The following is a 25,776-nucleotide window of genomic DNA, read 5'->3' on the forward strand; positions in this document are numbered from 1 at the left end:
CAGACAAATGGCTGTCCAGTCTCTTCTTAAAAACTTCCAGTGTTGGAGCATTCACCGCTTCTGGAGGCAGGTTGTTCCACTGGTTAATTGTTGTCACTGTCAGGAAGTTTCTCCTTAGTTCTAGATTGCTTCTCTCCTTGATCAGTTTCCACCCGTTGCTTCTTGTCCTGCCTCCAGGCGCTTTGGAAAATAGCTTGACTCCCTCTTCTTTATGGCAGCCCCTGAGATATTGGAACACTGCTATCATGTCCCCCCTCGTCCTTCTCTTCATTAAACTAGACATACCCAATTCCAGCAGCCGTTCCTCATATGCTTTAGCCTCCAGTCCCCTAATCATCTTTGTTGCTCTTCTCTGTACTCTTTCTAAAGTCTCAACATCTTTTTTTCATCGCGGTGACCAAAACTGGATGCAGTATTCCAAGTGTGGCCTTACCAAGGCATTGTAAAGTGGTATTAACACTTCACGTGATCTTGATTCTATCCCTCTGTTAATGCAGCCTAGCACTGTGTTGGCCTTTATGGCAGCTGCAGCACACTGCTGGCTCATATTTAGGTGATTGTCCACTAGGACTCCGAGGTCCCTCTCTGAAATTATCTTCCCAAGGGGTTGTGTAGCCCTATTTCCTACAAATGTCAAATCAAAAGCATTTGCAGAGCTAGATCTGCATGGCTGGTTCTCAGGTTACAACCATTAATTGACTGAGCATTCAAAGTTAAGATGGCACTGAATGAAGGGGACTTACAATGGATCCTTGGAGTTCCAGTCGTTGTAGCATACCTGCAGTCGCATAATCATGATCTGAGTACTTATCGCCCAGCTCATGGCTACAATGTTGCAACAAGCCACAGATATGTGATTGCAATTTCCAACTTTCCCTGCCAGCTTCCCACAAGCAAAGTCAATGGTAGGTAGTCAGCACTTGTGGCCACATGAGGTTGTTTAACAACTCGAGTGGTCCTCACTTAACAGTGTCACCCAGGATTGCTGGAATTAATATCATTAAGTGACACAGTCACATGATGTCACACTTTACAACTACACACTTTACAATTAGTGGTCCTAATTGCTGTTGTAAACCAAGGACTACCTTAATATCAGTATCTTCCTTTTAATGTGTGGAACCATTTAACAGGGTGAAGATGTTAGAATATGAATTAAATAGAGTGGTGGGATTCAGCCGGTTTGGACTGGTTTAGTATAACTGGTAGCTATTTTTTTGTTGACCTCAGTGAACTGGCTGATGCCCTAGCCCCTTTCACAAGTCCCAGAACGGACTGCTGGAAGTGCATGGATGCCACTTCCGGAAGTCCGTTCTGAGCTGGGGAGACTTCCGGAAGTGGCGTCCATGCACTTCCGGTGGGCTGTTCTGGGCCTGGGAGGCTTGCCCGGCTCAGAATGGACTTCCGGAAATGGCATCCACACACTTCAGTGGGCTATTCTGGGCCTAGGAGGCTTCCCCAGCTCAGAATGGACTTCCGGAAATGGCATCCACACACTTCAGGTGGGCCATTCTGGGCCTGGGGGGCTTCCCCGGCTCAGAACAGACTTCCGGAAGTGGCGTCCATGCACTTCTGGTGTGCCGTTCTGGGCCTGGGAAGCCTCCCCGGCTCAGAATGGACTTCCGGAAATGGCGTCCAAGCAGAGAACTGGTTGTTCAGGTATTTGAATCCCACCACTGATTAAATATATTATATATCATTAACTAACACAAATGGAGGCAGTCTGAGGATGTTTTTAATAACAGTCAGTTATTAATGAAAAAAAGAAGTGATATTGCTTCCTCTGTATTTTCAAGTTTTTCAAGTGAAATCATTTTATTGAAATATTATGGAGAAGACTCAAGATGTTAAGGCATCCCACATACAAATCATGGAAGTTCATTACTATTCTTACACATGGATAAGAACCGAACATTCTAAAGAATACTAAAGAGAAATCTTTACCAAAAAAAAGGCAATAGCATCACTCAGTGGAATAAAAATGGCTCTGCATAGATAGGAAAAAAATCAATGCAAGGCCAGAGTTTTAAAATGTATGATTTGGAGTAATTTATACAAGTCAGCAAATACATTAGGATAAAAATTTTAATTCTAATTTTTATTTTTATGTTGAACAGATTTAATATTGTAATTCAGACTTACCTTTACAGTGTACAGCTATAGCACCTTCTGCTTCCTCACAGATGTTCAAAAACTGTTGCAGTATACTGTCACTTGGGGTGCTACCATCAATGAAGAATAGATCGTAGTGGTCAAACCCACCATCTGTGAAGCGTTTTGCTTCATAAATCTTTTTGTTGAGCCTTATGACGGTTGTTATGTTGTGCTTCCTAAAATATGGGAAATAGGCTTCGGGTGCATGAAGCGGATAACCTACAACAAGCAGAGTGAGAATACTTGGATGTTTCCCTCTCATCTCCAGGTAGCCAAACCCTTAAGAACACTATATGTTGAAAATAAATTATTTTAAAATAATATACATATTGAGGGGTTCTGGCACTCTCTGAGCTTGGTTGTTTTCTTGCAGACATTTCATTACCCAACTAGGTAACATCATGATGTTCTCTTCTATTAGTAATACAAATATTATTAAGCAAGTCTATTCAAAGTTGCAAAGCTGAATGCTTTAGTGTTATAGCCAAAAGATCTTCAACAACAACATCACAGAACATTAAAGGGCTCCAGCTAATATTCGGAGAAGTCATTTCTTCTTGTTAGTTCTAAACCGGAAGAAAGCTTTTTTGTGGAATCTTCGTTACCATGAAAAACAGATAATAGTTTTTAAAAAGTTTGAATATTTGAAAAGTACTATATACAACTGTAAATATTTGAGAGAGATTTGGCATAGTTATTTTGACTGATTTGCTATTTCTTCCTTTAACTAACTATATTCAACACAATGAAATTTTACATGCACATACTTTATTTCCATCACTTCTTTTTATACAACTTCTTAAAATAGTACCAAAATGAAATTGTTTTAAAAATGGATACATATTTAAGATAATGTTCACTGATTTTATAAGGCTGAGATAAAACTGATATTTGTGTGTGTGTGTGGGGGGGGTAATCAATTGGTAGTGATCACGGAATTGCAGGTGCATATCAACTTTGTTGTTCTAAACATTCAAAAATCAGCAACAACCTTGTAATCTTTTATTATGCTGCAGTTTTTGTATAGATCTGCTACACTGCGTTGTGTCTAATCCTTGGAAAATAAAGTATCCTCATGTGATTACTTTCCAAAATCAAAGTTCTAATTACCCTTTTGATGTTTATTAAAAAAAAATCCTTAAACTTATATTTAAACTTTCTTTTGTGCTTTCAGACTCGTTGATTCAAAGGTTCCTAATAGCTGAAAATCATTTAAAAAGCAATTTCTAAAAGTGATTAGAAAAGGTATACAAATCTAGTGTCCTTTGAAGGTTCCGACGGGTGGTTTGAGCAACATGGCTATTCCTTCATCTCCCAGAGCTCTAAATCCATTGGAGATCACTATCCTGCAGTCTCCTCATGAGGAACAACTGTGGGTGATCTCAAGTCCTCTCCTTGCCCAGAGAGGAATTACAAAAAGCTAGTCTACTAGCTGGCTCTTGATTTTACCACGGTTGTCATCTGTACCCCTTCAGTTTACCATATCTTCCCCAGAAGTCACAAACCTCACTTCCTAATCACTTTCAGAAATTGCCTATTCATCATTTTCAAGTTTGTTGGTGCAAATCTAATAGCTTTAAAATGGTTAAAATGTTTTCGTCAAATGAGTTTATCTTCAACTCTGAACAAAAGAAAAATCAATCATAGGCTTAAGAACTTAAAGAATTTGAAATAAAAAAGCTAAATAAGCTTTTGATTTGACTTTGGCTATAAGATTTTGGAATTAGCTACTGTATAAAAAATAAACAGCTTCTTGTGGGAAACAGATATATTTTAGCTATCTTGAATAGAGTTAATCATAACAAAGATAAATGATGATTTTAGAAACTGGTTACTAGAGGGGATGAAAATTACAAGCAAAAGAAAGGGATTTTCATTACAATGGCCTTAAAATGATGATCAAAATTTCAAAATTGTGTACTTGGATAATGTGGATTTAAGAAAAGAAATTCAACTGTGTTATGGGACATCACAGTTCTACGTTCTCCACAGAACTCAATTCCACATTTTCTCAAAATCTACCCTGGAGTTTTGAGGGTATTTCTAGAGCAATTTTTAAAGGGGAAGAGGTGAAAAGTTTTAAAAATTGGAGGTAAAAACACAGACCTTGCTACTATAAGCAAACTCTCCCTAGATCAGTGATGGTGAACCTTTTAGAGACTGAGTGCCCAAACTGCAATCCAAAACTCACTTATTTATTGCAAAGTGCCAGGGCTGCATCAGCATTGTGGTGCCCTCGGGGGGGGGGGGTCGTGGCTGCAGTGGTCACGGCAGACTGAGTGAGCGTGGCCGGGGCCAGTCCATCGCCATCTCCGGGGGGCCAACGCCACTTGCTCGCTCACTTCCTGCCCTGTCACTTCCAAATGTCACGTGCTCGCTATTCTGGCGAACTCTACTGGGGCAACGGTGCACATGCCCACAGAGAGAGCTCTGAGTGCCGTCTCTGGCACGCATGCCATAGGTTCGCCACCAGTGCCCTAGATGGACTATTTTACTTGTTGGAAATGCGAAGTTGCCTTCATACTAAAAATTAAATTTTTCAGTATTGGTAAACAATTATTGTTTCCTAAACAATATAATGTCCAAAAGCTGTATACACCCAAGGCATTCTTGTGCATGAGATTCCTTCCTGGATTTCAATATTACCCAAAATTGCTGCTCAGAATTGCTATCAAATATTTGTCAAAACAAATCTTGTGGACAGTAATTACTTGGGTAAACATAGCAACTCTGGACTATAGTCAATGACTAGCCGTAGGAAACAAAACCAAAATTCTACGTCACCATCCCTAAAAAAAAAAAAAAAAAAGACAAATACCATTTTCAATCTTGGTCTTCGGATGTGGTCCACTAAATGCTAAGAATTTTCCAGGGACAATCCAATTGAAGTCACCATTTTCTACCCTCTATGGAAAATGAAAGGAGAAAAAAAAATACTTAAAAAAATATCTTTTCAATTTTTCAATAGCATCTTGTTTTGAAAAGTTAATTAAAAGGTAGCTTTGCTTTAATGTCTGATTAATGTCACTCAGGGAAAACAGTTTGCTGAAAAATTACCCAAGGCAATTTGCTAGTATTAAAAAAAACACATCTAATTCTACTGATGAATCATCAAGAGAACCAACAATTACTTTTATTTTCAGAATTCACAAAGGCAATGGAAGTATGCCATATTATTAACATTTGTAAAATCGATGTTTAAAACAATACATAATTAAAACCAATCAGAGTTAACATTTTTACCTTGTAAGTACAGCTTCCTGCACTTTAAAATTTTTTGCAAGACCAAATGTAACTCCACTTATATCAAACAATGAATTATGAGTAGGATTCTGTGTCAGTTGAAATCACTGTACATTATACTTTTAGTAGCAAGATTACACAGTTAAGTGGAAATAATTTTGAAGATTTAAGCACTGCTTGAAAATGTCAACTTAACAAATTATCTTAATATTACTTAAGGTAATGATTTTACATAGCAATTGGTTAATCTGCCTATTATTCCTTGTTGAAAAAATGTGACTTAATACATATATATTTTTAACTATACTCTTGAAGCATTGTTTCAGATTTAGTACTAATAAGTATTGTATTAGGCTAAGAGATGTCACATCACTCTCTCAATAAAACAGACACTAGTACAACCTAAAGTAATGAGGAGATTCCACAAGCTAATTGTCAAGTAAATGTAAGTCTTTTCTAGGTCTGGGAATTAATCAACCAATACATTTTCCTAGATTTGTAGCAACAATGAATTTTTAATACCATTAAATATTATATAAATTATCTTATTCAGGTGTCAGATAATGCTGGAATTGTAACTAATCTTTTATTCCTTTTCCTTAGTACTTTTATGATAGAGAAACTCAAAACCTACACAACAAATTTAGAAATCATCACTACTACACCACATTTCCTATCTGTAAATTAGCAAATTCAGCATTTAAAAGATATACAGACCTCGTAGTGTTCATATTCATCTGCATCAAATGTCTTGAAATCAACAAATCCATGTTGTAAGGCCTAGAAAAAAAGTGTATCAAATTTTCATGAAGCTGTTCATAAAAAAAGAAAAAAAGAATCCAGTCCCTTCTGAAATAATATACATTGAATTAATGCTTATTTTACATCTTTAGAAACTGTTTTTATGCTGTTGATATAATTATAATCGAGACAAGATTGTTACTTGTTGTTGTACAGTTTGTGACTTAGCAAAACCAACTACCTTGACTCAAATGTTTCCATTTGGATCCAGAAAGAATAGCTAACTAAAAGTGAACAGACTGTAATAGAAACAAGAAACATGTTGCTAGAGATGCTACCTTTTATCTCTCCCAATGATTAAATTCAGAAGATGTATGTGCTTCTTTCTTAAACTAGAAACTTCTTGCTTTGGGGGGGAAAAAACTTATCAGGAACTTTTGAAATTATCCATCCAGAGGCGTGGCAAGAAAAACAGTCCACTTTCTAAAATGGTTTAACACCTTGTTAGAACGTAACACCCAAGAAACTGGAATTTTATTGTGTGCCATTGTTTTGCATGGTAACCCCCTTTTCTCTCTAGCAGCCAAAACAGACATAAGAAAAATAATTATTTTTCTTTAGGATTTATTTTCACTACTCTAGATACTGCACGTTCTTTGTTCTGTCCCAGTCTGATATTCACATATTGTTAATACTGTGAAGCAAACCCTCCCTCCCTCAAAAATAAAAAGGGAGTAAAAACAAACTGGGGTTGCTTCAAACAAAGCACCTTGATTGGTTTTATGTTTTCCATAGACTGGAAAATGTTCCTAGGACCTAGGGTATCTTAAATGGGCACTTAAAAAGGCTTAGTCCCCTGCCCTCCCAATCTATGTTGTTTTTATTCTTAATTATGCCCTCAAAGGTTTTAAAAAAACATGTAAAAAAGAAAACCATAAAACACCCAACTTGAAGCTACTGAAAAATTACTAAGCTATCACTTGACTTGAAGGATGAAAGGGAAAGTAAGGCTGATCCTGGCCTACCAATGTCCTGGGTTACACTCTTGAAAAATTTCTAAGAAGCTATTTCCTTTCACGTAAGCACTATAATGTTACCTTTTTTAGTCCTTGTAGACAGTCGAGAATAGATAGATTATATGTGCAGTTCCCAAACGAAGCATCCCTATGAAAAGAAAATATTAACATGTCAGAGGAACAGAAAGCAGCGATAACACTGAAGTGAGTGGCGTGTGGCCTCCAAGCTTTTAGATTTCTAAAAAATTCAATCTTGATATCACAGTTCAATTATACGCCTAAATCTGTAGAGAGGGGTTGCTTCTACTAACTAAATAATGGGTATTCATTTAAAAGTTTAATAGGATTATTTTTAAATGAAGTAACTGATTTTTTTTTAAAGGAGGAAAATTGTACAGTATCTCTACACACTTTAGATTCCCATTTAATGGGATTATTCTAAAGCCCATTATTTTAGTGTATTTTAGTATAACAGTTTTCATACATTAGTTTGAATAAAAATAAAATAGACGACAACAGGTGGATTACACGTAAAAAAAAACCAGTAGTCCTCGACTTGTGACAATTGAGCCCAAAACTTTTGTTAAGTGAGAAATCTGTTAAGTGAGATTTGCCCCATTTTACGACCTTTCTTGTCACAGTTGTGAAGCACTGCAGTTGTTAAGTGAGTAACATGGTTGTTAAGTGCATTTGGCTTCCCCACTGATTTTGCTCATCAGAAGATTGGAAAGGCTGATAACATGACCTCAGCACACTACAACCACCCTGAGCATTTGACTTTTGATATGTGACCACAGGGGATGCTGCAACGGTCGTAAGTGTGAAAAAACAGTCATTAGTCACTTTTTGCAGTGTTGTTGTAACTTGGAAGAGTCACTAACGAATGGTTGTAAGTCAAGGACTGCCTGTATTACATTCACCTAGATCAGGGGTCTTCAAACTTGGCCCTTTTATGACTTCTGGGAGTTGGAGTCCACAAGTCATAAAAGGGCCAAGTTTGAAGACCCCTGACCTAGATGAATATTATTTTAGGTTTTTTATTGATTTCTAAAATTTATATTACATAATTAATATTACAGCTCTCAATATTTCTGGTCAAAATAGTTGTACTACCCTCGCGGTTATCTGATTGTGATTTGAATGCTTGGCAACTGGCTTGCCTTTACAATGATTGCAGCTTAACTGTGTGATATACTTAACAACCGTAGCAAAAATGGCTGAAAATTTGGTCCAATTACATGATGGCTCGCTTAATGGCTGCATTGTTTAGCGACCAAAATTCCAATTGTGGTTGCAAGTCAAGGAGTACCAGTAGTACGATACTGTTGAGGTCTACTTTATCTAAAAGCAGTACAGTTCCTACCACATTTGTGATTACAATCAAAATTGAATACCTTAATGTTTACCAAAATGTCCAGTGTCTATAGACGATTATGAATCTCTAATATCCATTTTGTAATTCCAATTAAAAACATAGTGATGTACTATTAAAAGTCTTATTAGTGTTTTATTTCACTGGATTACTGTTAAGAGGACAATGTGTATATATTTCTGCTTTAATATATTTGTTATACAAATCTTTGCATATATATCAATCCCCATTCCTGTAACCTCCAGTTCAATCGACTTCTAAGAAAATGACCTTCACAGTAAGAGCATATGCCTGTTCGCTTTAACTTATGAAAGATACGGTTATTCCTATAAAATAATCAATAGTAAAAGGAACAAGGTGTATATTTTCTCCTGTGAGAATTGTGTCAGTTATTGCAACAAATATTACAGATATTGATAGAATCTGAATATTTACAGTTTGCTCCTGGAAGAAGCAGAAACCATATTTTTAAAACAGAGCAATTTCTTTGTTAATTAAACTTGTTAATGTTTTATAAAAGGAAAGTTTGAAATTTATGCATGGGAAAAGCTAGGCAACAATACAGTTTCTTGCCCAAGGCAAAGTATATTTTCTGATTAGTCATTCATCATTCAATAAAGCTTTACAGTGTTTGAGGCAGTATGATCAGGATTAATAGCAAAGGCAACTAGATTCTTCCCTATGAGTTATATTAAACATAAAGATTTTAATGGGGCTAAGGTACAAAAAATACTACAATATATATTGTATAGTTGATTTCAATCAAACAGAGAACTCCATAATGTTTTAAAGGAGATGTAAGTGAAGATGAATTCACATAAAATAGCAAATGAACCTTTAGGGCAAGTTCTAAATGCCTGTCATCTAAGAACCAAGTGTGTGAAAACAATGTACTGCCAGATGTGCTAATTAAAATTGACAAGTCTAATGTGACAACAATGAGCTATAATAAATTAAATGAGATCTGAAAAACAATCTGTTCTCAGAAGAGGTACAAATAAATTTCAGGATCCCATTATTATATAAGATACATTTTGTATGTTGGATGGGCTAACACACCTCTAATATATATCTTATTTAAGTACTTTTCTTTAAATTTTTAATCCCCCCCCCAAAACCCCCTTTAATTCATTGATTAAAACAAATGTTAAATAATATAACCCAAAGATTATGGATGAATCTTTCCAAATGCAACCTGAGCAAACTTGAAAGTGTCAGTAAACTAATTTATCCTTATACCTTATTTCTATGTTATGCAATAAATATCTGAATGTTCTCAATTATAATTTATATATCAATCTAAAAAAAAAAGCATAGAACTCCCAGCTTAAAAATTGTTTTAATTAATACTCTTTGCTTAGTATCTATGTTGCGTTTGTAGTCCACAATTATAATAGTATCCCGGCAGCAGATTTTACTGTAAAAGCACTTTTTATAGTAGTGTTTTTGTAATAGTAGTTGCAATTAAGAGAAGATGCTTAGTTAAAGGTCAGGTATCAAGATAGGATTCATAAAAATATGTGTAATTTTTTAGCTGTTCTAATACTAATACTAGAAAACAAAGATGTGAAGAAGAATAAATTTGCATAAGTAAAATTAAGTTATCTTGATAAGCAGTATACAAAATTCTGCATGTGAAAGTTCCTCCTTAATTGTAAGGGTGAAGCACATACATCTCTCCTCATCTAAATCAAGACAATATAAATGAACATGCAATATTGCAGTATAAATGAATATTACTTGATGGTCTCTGAGTATTCAGAAACAGAACTGAATTAGCAAATATTTTTATACCATGTAAATTATTGATTATAATATACCCAAATAATTTCTATTCCATCCAAACTGCTGTTTGCGTAGCATCTGAAAATTACTAATTTTCTTCCAGAGTCGATTTTTCTGAAAGTCTACTTTTGGATGCAAATATTCCAGTCTTCCTTAAATACCCAGAAAAACTTTACCCGGGAAGCAAGCACTCCTTTATTCTCTGAAGAAGGATTTGATTCAGGTATCCAGATGCCATATCTAATTTCATATTATAACATAAGATATTGTCAGTAGCAAATTTGTATTTATTTCTTCGTGCTGATATATTTCATCTTCCATGTCAGAAATCAGAATGAATGATTAACAACTACATTGCTCTTAGTCAACATCAAGATTTGATAACATTTAACTGCATACTATAATCCAATTGCTAAGTATTTTAAAACAACAAACAAACAGAACATCTGGGAGAAAAGATCAGAAAATCTTTCAAAACACACTGTACTGGATTCTGTTAGGGCTGAGACCTAACATACAATTTAATTCAGATAATGCTTGCACAATTCAGAAGCCATCTTAAAAATCAAATTTTGGTACTTCCCCATTCAACTATCATTGAAAAATCAAGAAACAGGTGTATGTTTAGCAATTATACTTAACACTGCTTGCAGATTCTGTTGCCTGTTATGGACAGAAAAAAAATCCTCTATTGAGAAAGTAGTTACAAGGAGTTTTGTGTACGAGAAACTTTTAAAGTTTGGGAGAGTTTCATTAAGAATCTTCCAGTTCTAAGGGATACCCGAATTGATAATATTTGTACTTAAAGCTAACTTGATTATGGTAGTGGAAATTTTTAAAGCTCTAAAATCAGGTATAGGTTGAATAAACTTAAGCTAGAATTGGACTATTCTAAATAAATTATGTTATTTAAGGGAAAAAGAGAGGGAATACTAGATGTATTGACTGAATTATGTATATATGTTTTGTCTCTGGATGTTTGACTACCCTAACACCACGGTGTGTCTTGAGCATTTTGTTTTAAAAACTAAAAAACCAATAAAATTTCTTTAAAAAAAAAAAAAAAGAATCTTCCAGTTCTATATAAGCTGGGCAATTGTTATGAAAATGACTTACTTGACAAAGGAAACTTCAGGGACAAATCATACCAATTTTTAGTACAGACTTACGGTATTCAGAGAATTTAGGAGTAATCTCTATAGGTAGATCTCGATTAATGCCATTACTTCAGTATTCTGCTGTGGTTCTTCAAAATAAGCCTTTTTTTTAAGTTTTCCTCAAATAGAAACCTTTCTCCATTTTGCACACTCAAGTAGCATCTAAAAACCCAGCACTACTGTGCATGTGCTAGCGTCAACCATGTGCATGCTAGTCTCACACTAATTGAATTTTGCATATTAAATGGAACCTGGTATCAATTTTTAAAAAATCATATTAAATCAAATTTCACACTTTGGATTGGCTACAACCTACATACATTGCAGAGCTCGTGCCAAATAGGATTAAAAAACAGGATTTCATGTATAAAAAAATTTATATTTGGCAAGTTTCCTGCTCAACTGACCATACTGAAGTCACAACATTAAGCGCTTCCTCCTTAAGTTAGTTGTGATATAATTTTATTTTAAAAATTATGTAGAATTATACAATGTTGAAATTGTACGTGTTAATGTACAGGATCTATAGGTGGATCTCAATCTCTCCTTTACTACATTTCACTGACATGATCTTAGGATACTTTAGGAGCCTGAGACAATATTTTACTTCAATGAAACTTGGGAAACCAAGATTCAACCAACTCCATTTTGTGGGGGAAAGGAAGAGGGAGTGCTCGATACACCAACTTGAACTTCTGAAAGAAAACGAAGAAATAAAATAACAAATTCAATTTTCACATCCGGTGAATTGAGCAAAAAGGCACACATTGGGAGGTATTTTAGCAAATTAGCAAATTTGCCTTTCTCAGAACAGTGAAAGATTTGCAGGAAGATCTTATGAAACCACAAATAAGGAGTTAGTACTATACTAAATCTCTAAAAGCTTATCTGCTGAAAACTACTCTTTCAAAGTGAGGGATCCTTATTTTTATTTGTACAGCATGTTCTGACAAGACCACATTTGCAATGCACTATTAACAAAGCTATGACTATATTATATATTCTTTCCATAGCAACAAACATCAAGATGGGGCACTCATGCAAACAAAGAACATTCTTCAATGCCAGACATGCTTTAAAGCTCTAGAAGTTGTATATGTGTGTAATAAATTCTTTAAAAACTTTCTTCCACTAATTCCTCTAATGTATTACATTTTCAAATTGTTCTCTGCTCAGAGCCATATGGATTACTGTAGTGTATAAACACTGTTTCATGGTTGTATAATTTTCCATTGATGGATCCCATTCAAAGTATCTTGGTTATCCAATTCAACATACCTATGGTGTAATACAATCATCAAAATTAAATTATTAATTATGATAAGTATGATATACACAATATTTTTGCTCAGATTGAATGTTTGGGCTATTGAAGTGGTACATATATTTGACAATTCAGGCATGTATGAATTGTTTTCCTGGCTAGTAGGGATTATTACATTCAAGAGGGCTCAATTTACAGCACAATAATTGAAAGGTCATATCTGCTCATAAGTTTTTAAATAAATAGATCACTCAAAATTAAATCAGGTTATTCAAAATTTCTTTTCTACAAGTTTCAAGTACATAACACACTAACAAATATTCATTTCATTATTTAGTGTGTATATAACACACTAAGAAATATTCATTTCATGAGCAATGTTCATTCATTGTATGAGAAATTAGTGTGCCCTTTTTACCCAACAGCACAGGAGTTTAATGGGAGCATTGTTCTGTAACTTTTTCTCATGACTAATGTTCTAGAGATGAATTTCAACACAGCATGGTTCAATAGAAGCCTTACTAAAATATATGAAAACTCATTGGCTTTTACATCTAGCAGTGTCCCTGTATCAAATCTATCCAATAAGAAATTCTTCAAAAATAAACCAATCAGAAGTCCCCCTACATAATCAGCAGTCCCAAAGACAGACCAACCAGAAACTGATACTCTTAAAATTTCTTCAAAATAGACCAATTGGACAAGGAACCAATCAGGAATCGGCTTTTTGGGATTGACGTGACATGGCCCAATCAAATATCAGCTTGCCAGGTTCAAATACAACAACCTAGTCAGCCCAGTTCAGAGGCCTTTGTTACTGAAAAGTATACACAAAGCAACTCGTTCTGCTTCTGACGATGCCAGCCACATCAGTATAAAAGAAAAGCAGATGAATCAACCTCAAAACTCAACAATACAGTGAAAACTTGTTTTAGCAGACTTTGATGCAAAGGTCTACTTGTCAGACCATAATGTCAATACATAAATAATGTAAATTGATATAAATAACATCCTGGCATCATGTATGGCATCAATGAATAATTGAACTGAATTCCTAAATAACAGATATACTTCCTCTCACTTAACCATAAGATTTAATTTTTTTATATAAGTGTTTACATTTCTTGCATTTAACCATTTAAATGAACAATATTTTGCACTCTAGAGCTTGTTGGAAAAACTAATAACAGAACCAAGAAAACATCAAGCATTTTCCATTCCAGGGGCGACAGGTCCATCCTTGCTGCTACAAAACTGTTTAAACCTAAAGCTGTTCCACAGATGCTTTATGGTTCACAGGTATGCATCTATAATACCTTTAAACCCCTGGATATTTTTCAGTCCAAGTTTTTGCATGCTTTCTTCAAGGTTCTTTGCTATGTTTTAAATGCTCTGATATGTGTGGAAAATCAACTGTGGAATCAATTTTCCTTGAGGAAATAGCCTGCATTTGTCTCTTCTTTTACTGGCTAAAACTTTCCTTCCCCTATCATTTGCTGGCCCTCTTAATTCTGACAACTCCCCTTCAGAATGGAAGACAAACATTTGGCTGACTTGCGTTTCTGGTCTCCCCCAGTTTCTATAGAGAAAACCAGAGCAGGTATCTGCTCAGTGAGTTTATGACATAGCATGGCGGATGGACCTAAGGCAGTGGTTCTCAACCTGTGGGTCGGGACCCCATTTGGGGTCGATCGACCATTTCACAGGGGTCGCCAAGCAAGGCTGTCCGCCATTTTTTTTGTCTGCCATTTTTTTGTCTGCCATTTTTTTCCCCTTTTCCGGTGGGTGCCTTACCTCCCTTGGGCTGGGCCAGCTGGTGGTCAGCCTGCTCCGTCTCTGCCGCTTGTCAGCTACGCCTCGGCCGGCGCAGGGGGCGGAACTATGCATGCGCGGCGCTCCTGGGGAGGGAAAGTCCTCGACTTACGACTGGTTGGGTAGTCCTCGACTTACGACCAGTTTAGTCCTCGACTTACGACCAGCTTAGTCCTCGACTTACGACCGGTTGGGGTCACGGCATTAAAAAGGTTGAGAACCACTGACCTAAGGGTTACAGGTGACTGCCATGGGCGAGTTCTAGATCAGCATCCCCTTGTTCCTGTTAAATATCTATTCAATCCCATCTCTGCAAACCCCACAGAGTCTTTGACTGGCCTGGTTTGACATTTTTTTCCACAGCAATATTGAAGTGCCAAAACAAACAAACAAAAACAACAACAACAACAACCCCTTCTGTGGAAAGAGTTTGTTTTGTGAAAGAGAATCTGTTTGATCTAGTGCAGGGGTAGGCAACCTTGGCTCTTTTATGACTTGTGGACTTCAACTCCCAGAATTCCTGAGCCGGCATGGCTCAGCTTGCAAACCTCTCCCTTTCCCCACAGCATGGCTGGCTCAAGAATTCTGGGAGTTGAAGTCCACGAGTCATAAAAGAGCCAAGGTTACCTACCCCTGGTCTAGTGGTTGAGGCACCAGGCTAGAAACTGTGAAACCATGAGTTTTAGTCCTGCCTTAAGCATGACAGCCAACTGGATGACCTTGGGCCAATCACCAGAAGTCAATTCTAGTACTGCCTTAGGCATGAAAGCCAGACGGATGTCTTTGGGTCAGTCACTCTCTCTCAGCCCAAGTCACCTCTTGGACTTCAAAAAGGCATATTTTAATCAACCCAGATAACAAGGAGAATCGACCGCAGAGAATGCTAATGAGACGAGGAAATCAAGATGGCTACAAGTTCCTAAACAAGAAGAATTCCAATTAGGAAAACAAACAAACAAACAAATGGCTGCAGAAGAAGCTCATCTGAAAAGCTTAGTGAACATCTGAAAATAAAACCCCCAAAAGACACATGCAAGAAATGCAAAAGGGGCCAAATCACAAAAGAGCTGTAGAGAGCCGGAAACTGTAACGTTCATGTTAAGAAAGCAAAAGGTTAGCAAAACAAAAAGAATCAGGATACTAGTTAGTGAAGATGGGAAAATGTTAATGTGTAACAAAGAAGAGACATAGCTACTTATCTTGGTTCAGACTTTTCTGACAAAAAAAAAAAAGTATGTTGCTCCAACCAAGAAGCAAGACTGAAGTTCGAGATTAAGAGAAATCTAATATGGAGTCCCTCTTTACTTTTGAATGAATTTAAATCTCCAGAACTGCATGAACTGCATCCTGGGAACTAGCTGATGGTATGGTTAAACCCTTATGACAATTCACTTTCCCACTGTTGGAGGGCTGAACCAATTAATAGGGCTGTGAAGGTGGTAGGCATATACACATGCACATACATAAGTTGAAAAAAAAAATAGCCGCCACTTTCAAAATAAAAGCAATGCAGTTGTATTGCATGTATGGCATACACCAGGGTGTTTCAACCAGTGGTACAGGTACCACCTGTGGTACATTGGCACCTGGCAGGTGGTACGCGACCATCCTAAAAAAGTGGTAGTGGGGGAGGGGAATGAGCTGAACCGGTGGTAGCATCGCACAAGCCTGAGCGAGAGATGGCTGGAGCTGCAGGGCTGTCAGGGCTCAGTGGAAGTGCCAGGATCAGAGCCAGTCTCCAGCTGGAGCTCGGCACTGATCCTGGTGCTTCTGCTAAGCCCTGAAGAAGCACCAATCAGCTGGAAAGCCGCACTGATCCTGACGCTTCTGCTGAGCCCAGAAGAAGTGCCGATCAGCTGGAATGTTGCAGCATCTCCAGGGTTTTGTGATTTACATTCAGATGCTTGGCAACTGATTCATATTTATGACGGTCACAGTGTCCCAGGGTCATGTGAAGTGACCAAAACCTGCTGCAACCACCCAGCAGACTGGGGGAATAAAAACCAAACACCCCCACCCCACCCCCGCTGCCAATCCTCAACAAAAATGCTCACAACAATGAAAACCTCAGACTGGAGGAAGAGCGCCGCCGGGTGGGCAGGCAGGTGTCTTGCTTGGCTGTGGCTTGGGGGGCACTTTTTTCAGTGCCATTGTAACTTTGAACAGTCACTAAGCGAACTGTTGTAAGTCAAGGACTACCTGTACTTTATCACTTTTTTCCTTTTTTGGGGGGGGTCATCAAGTTTTTGACATCTTGCTAGGCGACTGGTGGTATTCGGATGTTGCCATATTCTAAAAGTGGTACAATGGCATAGACTTATTTACATTAAATTCCTAATTTCTAATTCACCTCACAAGGGTCAGACAGGGACAGGCAAAGGGCCAGATATGGCCTAAGGGCCGTAAATTGCCCAGGATTGCCTTATGGTGAAGTGCAAAACAGATCCTATTTACAAATGGAAGAAAAAGGAAGGTTCAGCAAACTATAAGCCAATTTCTTTGACTTTGATTCTTAGAAAGATTCTAGAGCATATGTCACACTGATTGATCTCCAAGTATAATAGAAACGATACAACAAATTCTGGCTACAGCAGAGATTTATCTAAAACAATTCTTGTCAGATTACATTTACCTCATTTTTCACTTTTATAACAGATTGTTTGATTGTGATAGACATGAAGTACCTTGACTTCACCTATCATATTCATTGCTGGATGAAAAAACGAGCATGCTAGTATTTATTTACATACTTATTTGAAAGAAGAGAGGATCCACGGAAGAAGAGTGGATGAAAGGTTTATGCCGGCTTTCAGGATTTCACAAGATTAGGTGTGCTCTTATTGATTCAAGGCCAACATTAAACTTTGTGCATTCCATTGAAGATGCCTTCTGCGGTTTTTTTTGGTCTTAAAGTTCCCCAAATCCCCACTAAGCTCAATTTTTTAGTTCTACTTTAGAGAAGGGTAGGACTTTGAGAACAGCAGAAAGGAGGCAATACTCCCCCTCACCTATAATTATATTCTGTTCTGGATGGGAAAGGAAAAAGGAAGGAAATGTATGTAGATCTAATAGCTTATGATCTTAAAAACTGCAAAATAATAGTGAACGGGCGTTAATGTGATCATTCTTTATCTCAAGTCAAATAGTTTTTAAAAGTATATTCTGAGTGATCATTTTCAGGAGACGTATTAAGTTGCAAAATCAAATGATTAATTTTTTTCTCTAACTCCAATACAATACAAATTTCATATATGCATTCTTGTTTGTCGTTTAATACAAGTACAGATGGATATACAACCCAGCAGGCTTTAAAATAACTTCTCTATCATTGATGAATTGTCTCTATTTTAAATACTAATACTTTCTATTCAGAATACATGCCTGACAATTCTCTAAATTCCAGGTGATTACAAATAGTTTTGTCTGACAAACCTTTGATCTTGGCATTTTGCCAGGTTCTTCAGGCAACTGAATCAGCAGCTATTTTGCATTAATCAAAAGGTGTATCAAGAAATTTCAACTTTATGTAACAATACTTTTTTTAAAACCAAGCACTGCAAAGTCATTGTGAAAAGGACAAAGAAATAACTTCCAATTACAGTATATACATGTTAAGTTTCAAACCTGAGTTTATCATATCTATTTTAATCCTATAATTGCACTGAATTTGCACAAGGCAAAAAGCCTTAAAGAAACTAAATACAAATAGTCCTTACTTACTGACAAATCGTTCAGCAATCATTCAAAAAAATGGAGAAAGGGAAATCATTTGGCACTAGATAGGAAATTTATTGCCGCCCAGAGTCACTTGATTGAGTTGAGTGACTATAGAAATTTAATTAATTAATTAATTAAATATCTTTACCTAGCAGTGAAAAAAATATTGAGTAAGTGGTAAAAGAGAAGATACAAAGAGTCTTTGTGTAAAGAATTATGATCAAGATGGGCAATGAAGAGCTGAAGTTTTGCCTGTGAGGGAGCTGCTTAGTACGTTCCTACATTTTCTCAATTCACAGTGCCCGTAGCATCTCAGAAATTTTTCCATGGCATCTCACAGTACCCAAAAAGCAAATTTACAGAGGCACTGTGGGATATTTTGAATTTTTGAGAGAAGCACGACAATAGTAGGCTAGTAGTTTGTGCTATGTTCAGCAGATGTTGGGTATTGCTATGTTTCCATTAAAAATGTGAAATATCTCACAGTCTAGAATTCATTGTAGCACCATGGCACACAGTTTGGGAACCATGGATCTAAAGGATTTAGCTAGAGATGAATTAAGGTTTGGAATGCCAAGAGGAGGGGAAGTGAAGAGAAGCAAATGAGAGGTGTAGTCCATAAGGAGGAAAGAGTGAGAGAACTGCTAGATGAATCTACATGTCAAGGCAATCACAGTGAGCATATTGGCCTAATTATTGGGGAAAGCTAGATTGTTTAAGGATGTTCTAGGCATCAGAAATGTAATGCATTTTTAAAAGGGATCGTTCAGTCTAATGTATAAGAAGCCAATAGCTAACTAGGTTTCATGGTACAGTGTTATATATGCACAATGGAAAAGTGGGAAAAACTGTGGTGCCTGCACAGCCATCTGGGGATTAGTTGCCAGCTAATGACAAGAGAAAGGGAACCGATCCAGAAAAAACACAAGGAAGAAAGAGGATCTGAGGGAATATGTTACCCACCCTTAGCGCTTCAGGTCTTTGGATTAAAGCATCTTATATATTGTGGCAAGTGACTAACACTTTCCTTTCCTTGTTCCTTCTTGTAGAGTTTTATGTATGCATGTGTTCGCCAAACTTGACACCTGTCCCTTATCATAAATTAAAGATCTTCTTACATATGAATTGCATTGTGTCAGATAATATCACCCAACCAATTAAGAAAATTAACAAAAGCAACAAGGTTTGAAATCAAAGTAGAACTCTTTAAGGCTGTTATTAATCAGAAATATGGCAAACTAATGATTAAATTAGAATAATAGGATGAAAAAAAATTAAAGATTAGGAAAGCCATCAAGACCTGTACATTTTGTTTAATAGAGGTATTTTGAAAAAGAAACAAGCTGGATGAATTGCTTGGCTTATCAACTGTGCAAGGAACAAGACATATCACTTTTATTTGGGATGCAACCAGGCATATTTCCGCAATAATAAAGGATGTGATAGAATAAGCTGTTAAACATTACTCAAGACTATACAGTAATATGAGCTGCAGAAAGCTGGAATGTATTTGAACACAATCTTACTTATGAAACTTATAGACCCGCCTTAGGCATGAATGCTGGCTGGGTGGCTTTGGGCCATTCTCTGCCCAACACACCCCAGAAGGTGGTTGTTGTGGGAAAATAGGAGGAAGATGTATTACATATGTTTGTTCCCGTAATAAAAGTGGGACAAAAATCTTAAATATGAATATAGTCCATGAGCGATCATTGGTATTAAGCAGCATATTAGTATGGAATATATTCAGGAAAGAATTCAGTCCAGACTTATCCTCTCTTGCCTCATTGTTATATTTTCATTTTTATGATGAGGAAAGCCCAAATAAATTTGCTCAGTGGAGAACCCATTGTATAGAATGCAAGACTGATGTCAGTAAAATATGAAATAATCTCTTCAGGATGGCCACAACTATGAAATTGCTTTCAGTACCTTGAACATTTTAAAGCATTATACAAAATTACAATTATACCTAAAGGAAAGATAGGGTGGATTAGATCCAGATAAGAGCATCCGATAAGCTTCTTCTGGTGTTTTCTTCAAGTAAGCTACCTACAAAAAAAAATGAAGATAAAGAAACAATTTAATTTAGAAAATGCAAACGTACTTACAGTTGTGTAATTCATTATATCAATATAAAGTCTGAATAGAAATCAAACATGACATTTTAATTCCTACTATTTATGCTTGAGATTATGTTGATACTTCAGAAAATTGTTTTTATTCCAAGCTTAAAATAGGAACTCTCCAAATCAAGCTTAACTCCTGGTGACTCCCTAGATACAACCAGGAAGTTTATTAGACAATAATACAGGAGTGTTTTGATGCTGGCAGCATAGCTAACAGCCCTGCTGACTCCTTCTCTCCTATTTTTATTGCTTTCCTAAGAAAATAAAACAAAAACATTTTTCTCCATTCTGAATGCAGATAATTGTTTACCTTTTCTTGGGAAAAAATAGGAAGCATTAATCAAATAAATCATTATGCATTGAAACAAATATACCCAAATATAGAAGATATATTTTTAAAAACAGGATTATCAATAAAGATCAACTTGTAGCGATGAAGTAACACATTTTCTAAAAAGCACTCCCCAAATAGTTTTCTTCCTTTTAAAATAACAGAATGATGCTTCCTTGAAAGGGAGCCAGAGTTATACAGCATTATTTGGATTATTTGGACTTTCAAATTGGTTTGCTTCAGTAGCTTAAACCTGTTTAATAATTGTTTTTAAATAGTTCCAATATTTCAATTATTATAGCCTAACTAGTATTTTTGTAATTCTCTTAAACTCCCCCAGCCAATACGTACCTCCAGGAATTGCAATACCGTTTACAAGCATGTTTTATAATTTATTTCAGTTAAAACTCAGTTTTCCTCCTAAAGTTCCTTTCCTTTATGCCTCTTGGCTTGACAGTAAGGGAGGCCCCTTAACACTTTTGTCAATCTTCCTTTATCATGAGTATTATTTATGCCCAATCTTTCAGAATCCCCAATATTTCTTTGGTTTATTTATCCTTTAGATTTTCAGAGCATATTATACAGGTAGTCCTGTAGACTTGCAACAGTTTGTAGTAGTGACTGTTTGAAATTACAATGCCACTAAAAAAAAGTGACTTATGACTATTTTTCACACTCATTGTAGCATCACCATGGTCACATGACCAAAATTGGATGCTTGGCAACTGGCTCATATTTATGATGGTTGCTGTGTCCTAAAGTCATGTGATCGCCTTCTGCAACCTTCTGACAAACAAAGTCAATAGGAAAGCCAGATTCGCATTAACAACCATGCCACTAACTGCACAATTGCAGTGATTCGATAGAATGAGAAAAGGTTATGGAATTTAATGGAATAATTGTTATTTTGTATTTAAATTCTATGTCTATTGTTATGAATTCTTCCTCCCTTTTCTATTTGTGATTTTAATAACAAGTAACTATAACTAATAAGTAATACACCAATATGTTAAAGTTATTATGATTAATTAGTAATATATTAGTGATATTATATTAAGTATAGTTATTTTATATTAATTATTATGATTGAATATGTATACCCAGATGGGTTTACTTGCTGAAGCGTTGACTTATTGTGGGGGATAACCCCATTATTGTACCTATCCCTCCCCCTGGTCTAACCCTTGTTGTTTGTCACCCCTTGTTATACCCCTATTGACCACATTTCCCCTTTATCCTTATAAAATCTAATAAAATATTTATTTAAAACAATTGCAGTGATTCACTTAACAACTGTGGCAAGAAAGGTCATAAAACGGGACAAAACTCACTTAACAACTGTCTCACTTAGCATCAGAAATTTTGGGCTTATTTGTGGTTGTAAGTCAAAGACTACCTGTACTAATATTTTTAATCTGAATTCCCCAGAAGTGGCTTTCTTGAATTCCAAGGAATGTGATTAATATTTCCTCAGCTTTCCCTTTCCTACTTACCATGCCTGCCAACATAATGTAGTTGCCTCCCTCAAAGTGATTGATACCATCAACCCATCAATTAATTCCTATGTTAATTAAGTTTTAATTCAGGATACATGACCTCCTTCCTGAAATTTGTTCTCTGTAAACATGCTGTAGCATGTTTCAGGTATTGGAAACAAATGTATTGATATGCAAGTGTGTTTTGCCTAATACTAACCTACATACTGTATCTAGGGAGACTTTTAGAACCATTTTTAAGAGACTGAAGTAGATGCTGTGGTAATATTTTGCAGATGAAGCAAATTACCATTGCTGATACATTTGGCAAAATCTACAAAGTAAAAATTCATGGATGAAACTAGACTAGGGTACATATAACACTCAGACATGACAAAAGTGTTATGAGCTGGATTTCATACTCTTTAGTAAACTATGTGGATAAGAGCATTGTTCTTCTAACTGTTGGATGGAAACAGGGGAAAAAATTTTATAGCCAAATATATTACAAATAATGACAAACATTAAAATATAAGCTTCAGAAAAAAATTAGAAAGTCACAGTGTGTTCCAGTATAGAATACACAGCTACCCCAGGAAGGTCTATTTGTAGCATTTAATCTAGTATTTACCAAATCTCATTTGACACAATACTTTAGCATTAAGGAGGTACAAGATTGCTAACATAGCTAAAAATAATATATATGCAAAAAAAATCAGAAAACTGTTTACCAAACAGAATGATTATGCAATGCTGCCTGTTTTTAATTCAATTCAAGTTTACTGCTGCAAGTGCATGTATGTTGCAATTCTGTTTTCCTCAAGTAGGAATGTAATATATACTATGATGTAGCTATAACAATCATTCTTGTAAATCAGCCAAAATTATTCCTTGAAAAATGTACAGATCTCACCCAATCTGAGAAGCAGGATTCTGCTTGTTGGTTGGGAATACCTATCCTACTATAATATTATCTTGCATCTACACACTGCTTGCAACATTTAAATTCGGCTACATTTGCTCTACTTGCCAAATAATTAAATGGTATCAAAAACCTGCACCTGATTTGTTTGTTGCCCACATTAGGCTGCAAAATTAGAGATGAGTCTATAATTTTTAAAAAAGTTTATTAGAGTCACTGACCAGTAATTAACCAGTAATGTTTAATTATTCAGCTGCTTAAACAAAAAAATAACAGAGCACAAGAGGCCACAGCATAGGAAGAAAAAAAAAACAGAAATATCTAGAAAGAACAGAAAAATGTCTAAAACATGTTTCAAAAATGTTTCAATAAGAGTGCACACAATAATTTACTATGATGCAGTAAGTGCAAGCATAAAGTGATGAATTAATTAATAAGAATACATTTAAGTGTAGAATATAGATAGTCTTTAGTTTAAGATGGGAATTGGGATTGGATTTGCCATTGTTAACCAATGTGGTTGTAAAGAGCAACATTAGGTGGCCATGCTAGTCCCGGTTGCCATTTTTAAGTGAGATTGTCACGGGATCATGAATTATGACTTCCTGCTGGCTTCCCCATGGACTCTGCTTGTGAGAAGCCAGCAGGATGATTATTGGAAATTGCAAACCTGTGACCACGGATTGTTATGATGCTGTAATTGCAAGCCAGGTGCTGAGCACCCAGATCATGATCACATGATTGCAGGGACATTGGCAGGTCAGAAACTTGGAGGACCAGTCCTAACTACCACTTGTTCAGTGTCACTGCAAATTTAAAAGGTTGCTAAATGAGTGGTGTTTAAACTAAGACCACCTGCAGTGAATGTTTTTTTAATTTTATCTGTTTTTAATCTTCATGTTTGAAAATGATCTCCCTATGATTGAAAGTATGGATTTTGCATAACTCACTGCTTTTTTTCTAAAGAAAAAAAGTTGCTGTTAAGCACAAATTTTCCCTAGATAATCAGGGATACCAAAGTCTGGGCTCTTGCATGCTGTATCAGCTGCCAGAAATGCCCTTCAGATGTTCTTCTACTGTTCACGTGGGTAAACAGAGCTAGTCTTTCAGGACAATTAAACGCTTATTAGACATTTTAAAAATTAGTAGAGAAATAAGTGTGAAAGCATTTTCCCCAGTCATACTGGAGCAGCTCTTTAAAAATCATCATATTCTAGGAAGAGTTTCAAAGATAAACTTCTGTGGAAATTGCAAAATCAGAATCGATTAATTTTTTTTTACTCTGAATAGGAATGTTGATTCTATAGATAGGACATGCTCTTCTTTAATGTTTATTTGGATTATTCATCACCAGCAGTCTCTATGTTGTCAGGAACAAGTCTCAGTTATGCTGACTTATTGTTTGGTTAATTGCCTGGATTCTATATTTGCTTATCCTCTCCACAATACAACATCACGTGTAAAATAACCTCTCCAAAACACCCAATTTGTTCCCCTCCCTGAACAGCAGATACAGATTAAGGCAGAGGACTCTGCACATATTTGTTAAAACAGAGTAGAAGCTTATCCTAAGCTTTTCACTTTTTAGTGTGTCCTTTTATTATATTCAGCATTATTTCAAATTGTATGCTTATAAATGAACAGGGGAAAAATAATATTGATATGGGGTTAAACTGCTTTGTTATTATTGCTCAGAATGTTTAAATTAAAATGCTTAGAATTTTCAGCACACGATTTAAATTAAAAAAGATATACAGGACGCTAGTAAAAATGCACGGTGTTGTGCTACAGTTTGCAGTAGACAAGCAAGATGCTACTCCCAAGATATTACATTTGGCCTTGGCCTAGTTTATCTGAAGTGAAAGGGTTTCGTGTAGGAGGACTAGGAGAAATCTGTACCAGAACCCTTAAATAACCTGGGTGAAGATTACTTGCTAAAGAGGATAGGCGGCTTACTCACACAACACAAGACTAATGACTGAACTATCTAACTGCCTTTTCACCGTTGATCATTTCCAAGGCAAACATAGTTCTATCATACTGTTATTCCTTCCTTTCTTCAACACAAAGATAAAATTAAAGTTCTACTAATTCATAAGCTTGCAATGGTGCTTTGCTGCTTCATAATGAACTCAATTTATTTCAATTAACGACATGATTATCTTAAAAGGAAGATTAAGAACATGAGCTATTTATATGAAAAGTTATTCATAAGTCCATTTCACTTCCCTCAGAGGCATTATAGAGGCATTATTTTATATAGCACATTTATTTTACAGCATAATGAAGTACTAAAAAGAGTACAGAGTAATACTAGATCGTATTTACTACAAATACAAAGCTAAGAGGATATGTACATATTACCTATTTAAATTAACAGTACTGTATATTAATAAAGATGTACGTAAAACATAACACAAAGCCCATAAATCACAAAATACTAGCTTTAAAAAAAAAGTTTGTGGGCGCTCCGGTCCTCAGGTCTCCACTCGGTTTCCGGGAGACTTAGACCCTCCGGCCCGGGACCTTCGGCTGGTGCTATGTAATGCCAGGTCCGTGGTAAATAAGGCCCCCCTCATACAGGATCTTATCCTGGAGGGGGGCGCGGACCTGGCAGGTATTACTGAGACCTGGCTGGGCGTAGAAGGTGGGGTTCCA

The 25,776-nt window shown here is 36.1% G+C and overlaps 1 protein-coding gene across 1 annotated transcript in view; it reads right to left on the minus strand.

Moving 5' to 3' along the window:
* The window catches only part of CDC14A (cell division cycle 14A), a 69,087-nt gene that overhangs the window by 20,288 nt on the left and 23,023 nt on the right, over positions 1-25,776 (minus strand). Inside the window, exons 5-9 of the mRNA XM_015831603.1 lie at positions 20,234-20,313; positions 7,236-7,302; positions 6,115-6,177; positions 4,973-5,060; positions 2,143-2,373 (exon numbers count right to left, since the gene is read on the minus strand). Coding sequence (XP_015687089.1) covers positions 2,143-2,373; positions 4,973-5,060; positions 6,115-6,177; positions 7,236-7,302; positions 20,234-20,313 — 529 coding nt within the window. The remainder of the gene's footprint in view (positions 1-2,142; positions 2,374-4,972; positions 5,061-6,114; positions 6,178-7,235; positions 7,303-20,233; positions 20,314-25,776) is intronic.

This window comes from Protobothrops mucrosquamatus, unplaced genomic scaffold (genome assembly GCF_001527695.2).
Source record: "Protobothrops mucrosquamatus isolate PMUCROS unplaced genomic scaffold, P.Mucros_1.0 scaffold_267, whole genome shotgun sequence".
NCBI lineage: Eukaryota > Metazoa > Chordata > Lepidosauria > Squamata > Viperidae > Protobothrops > Protobothrops mucrosquamatus.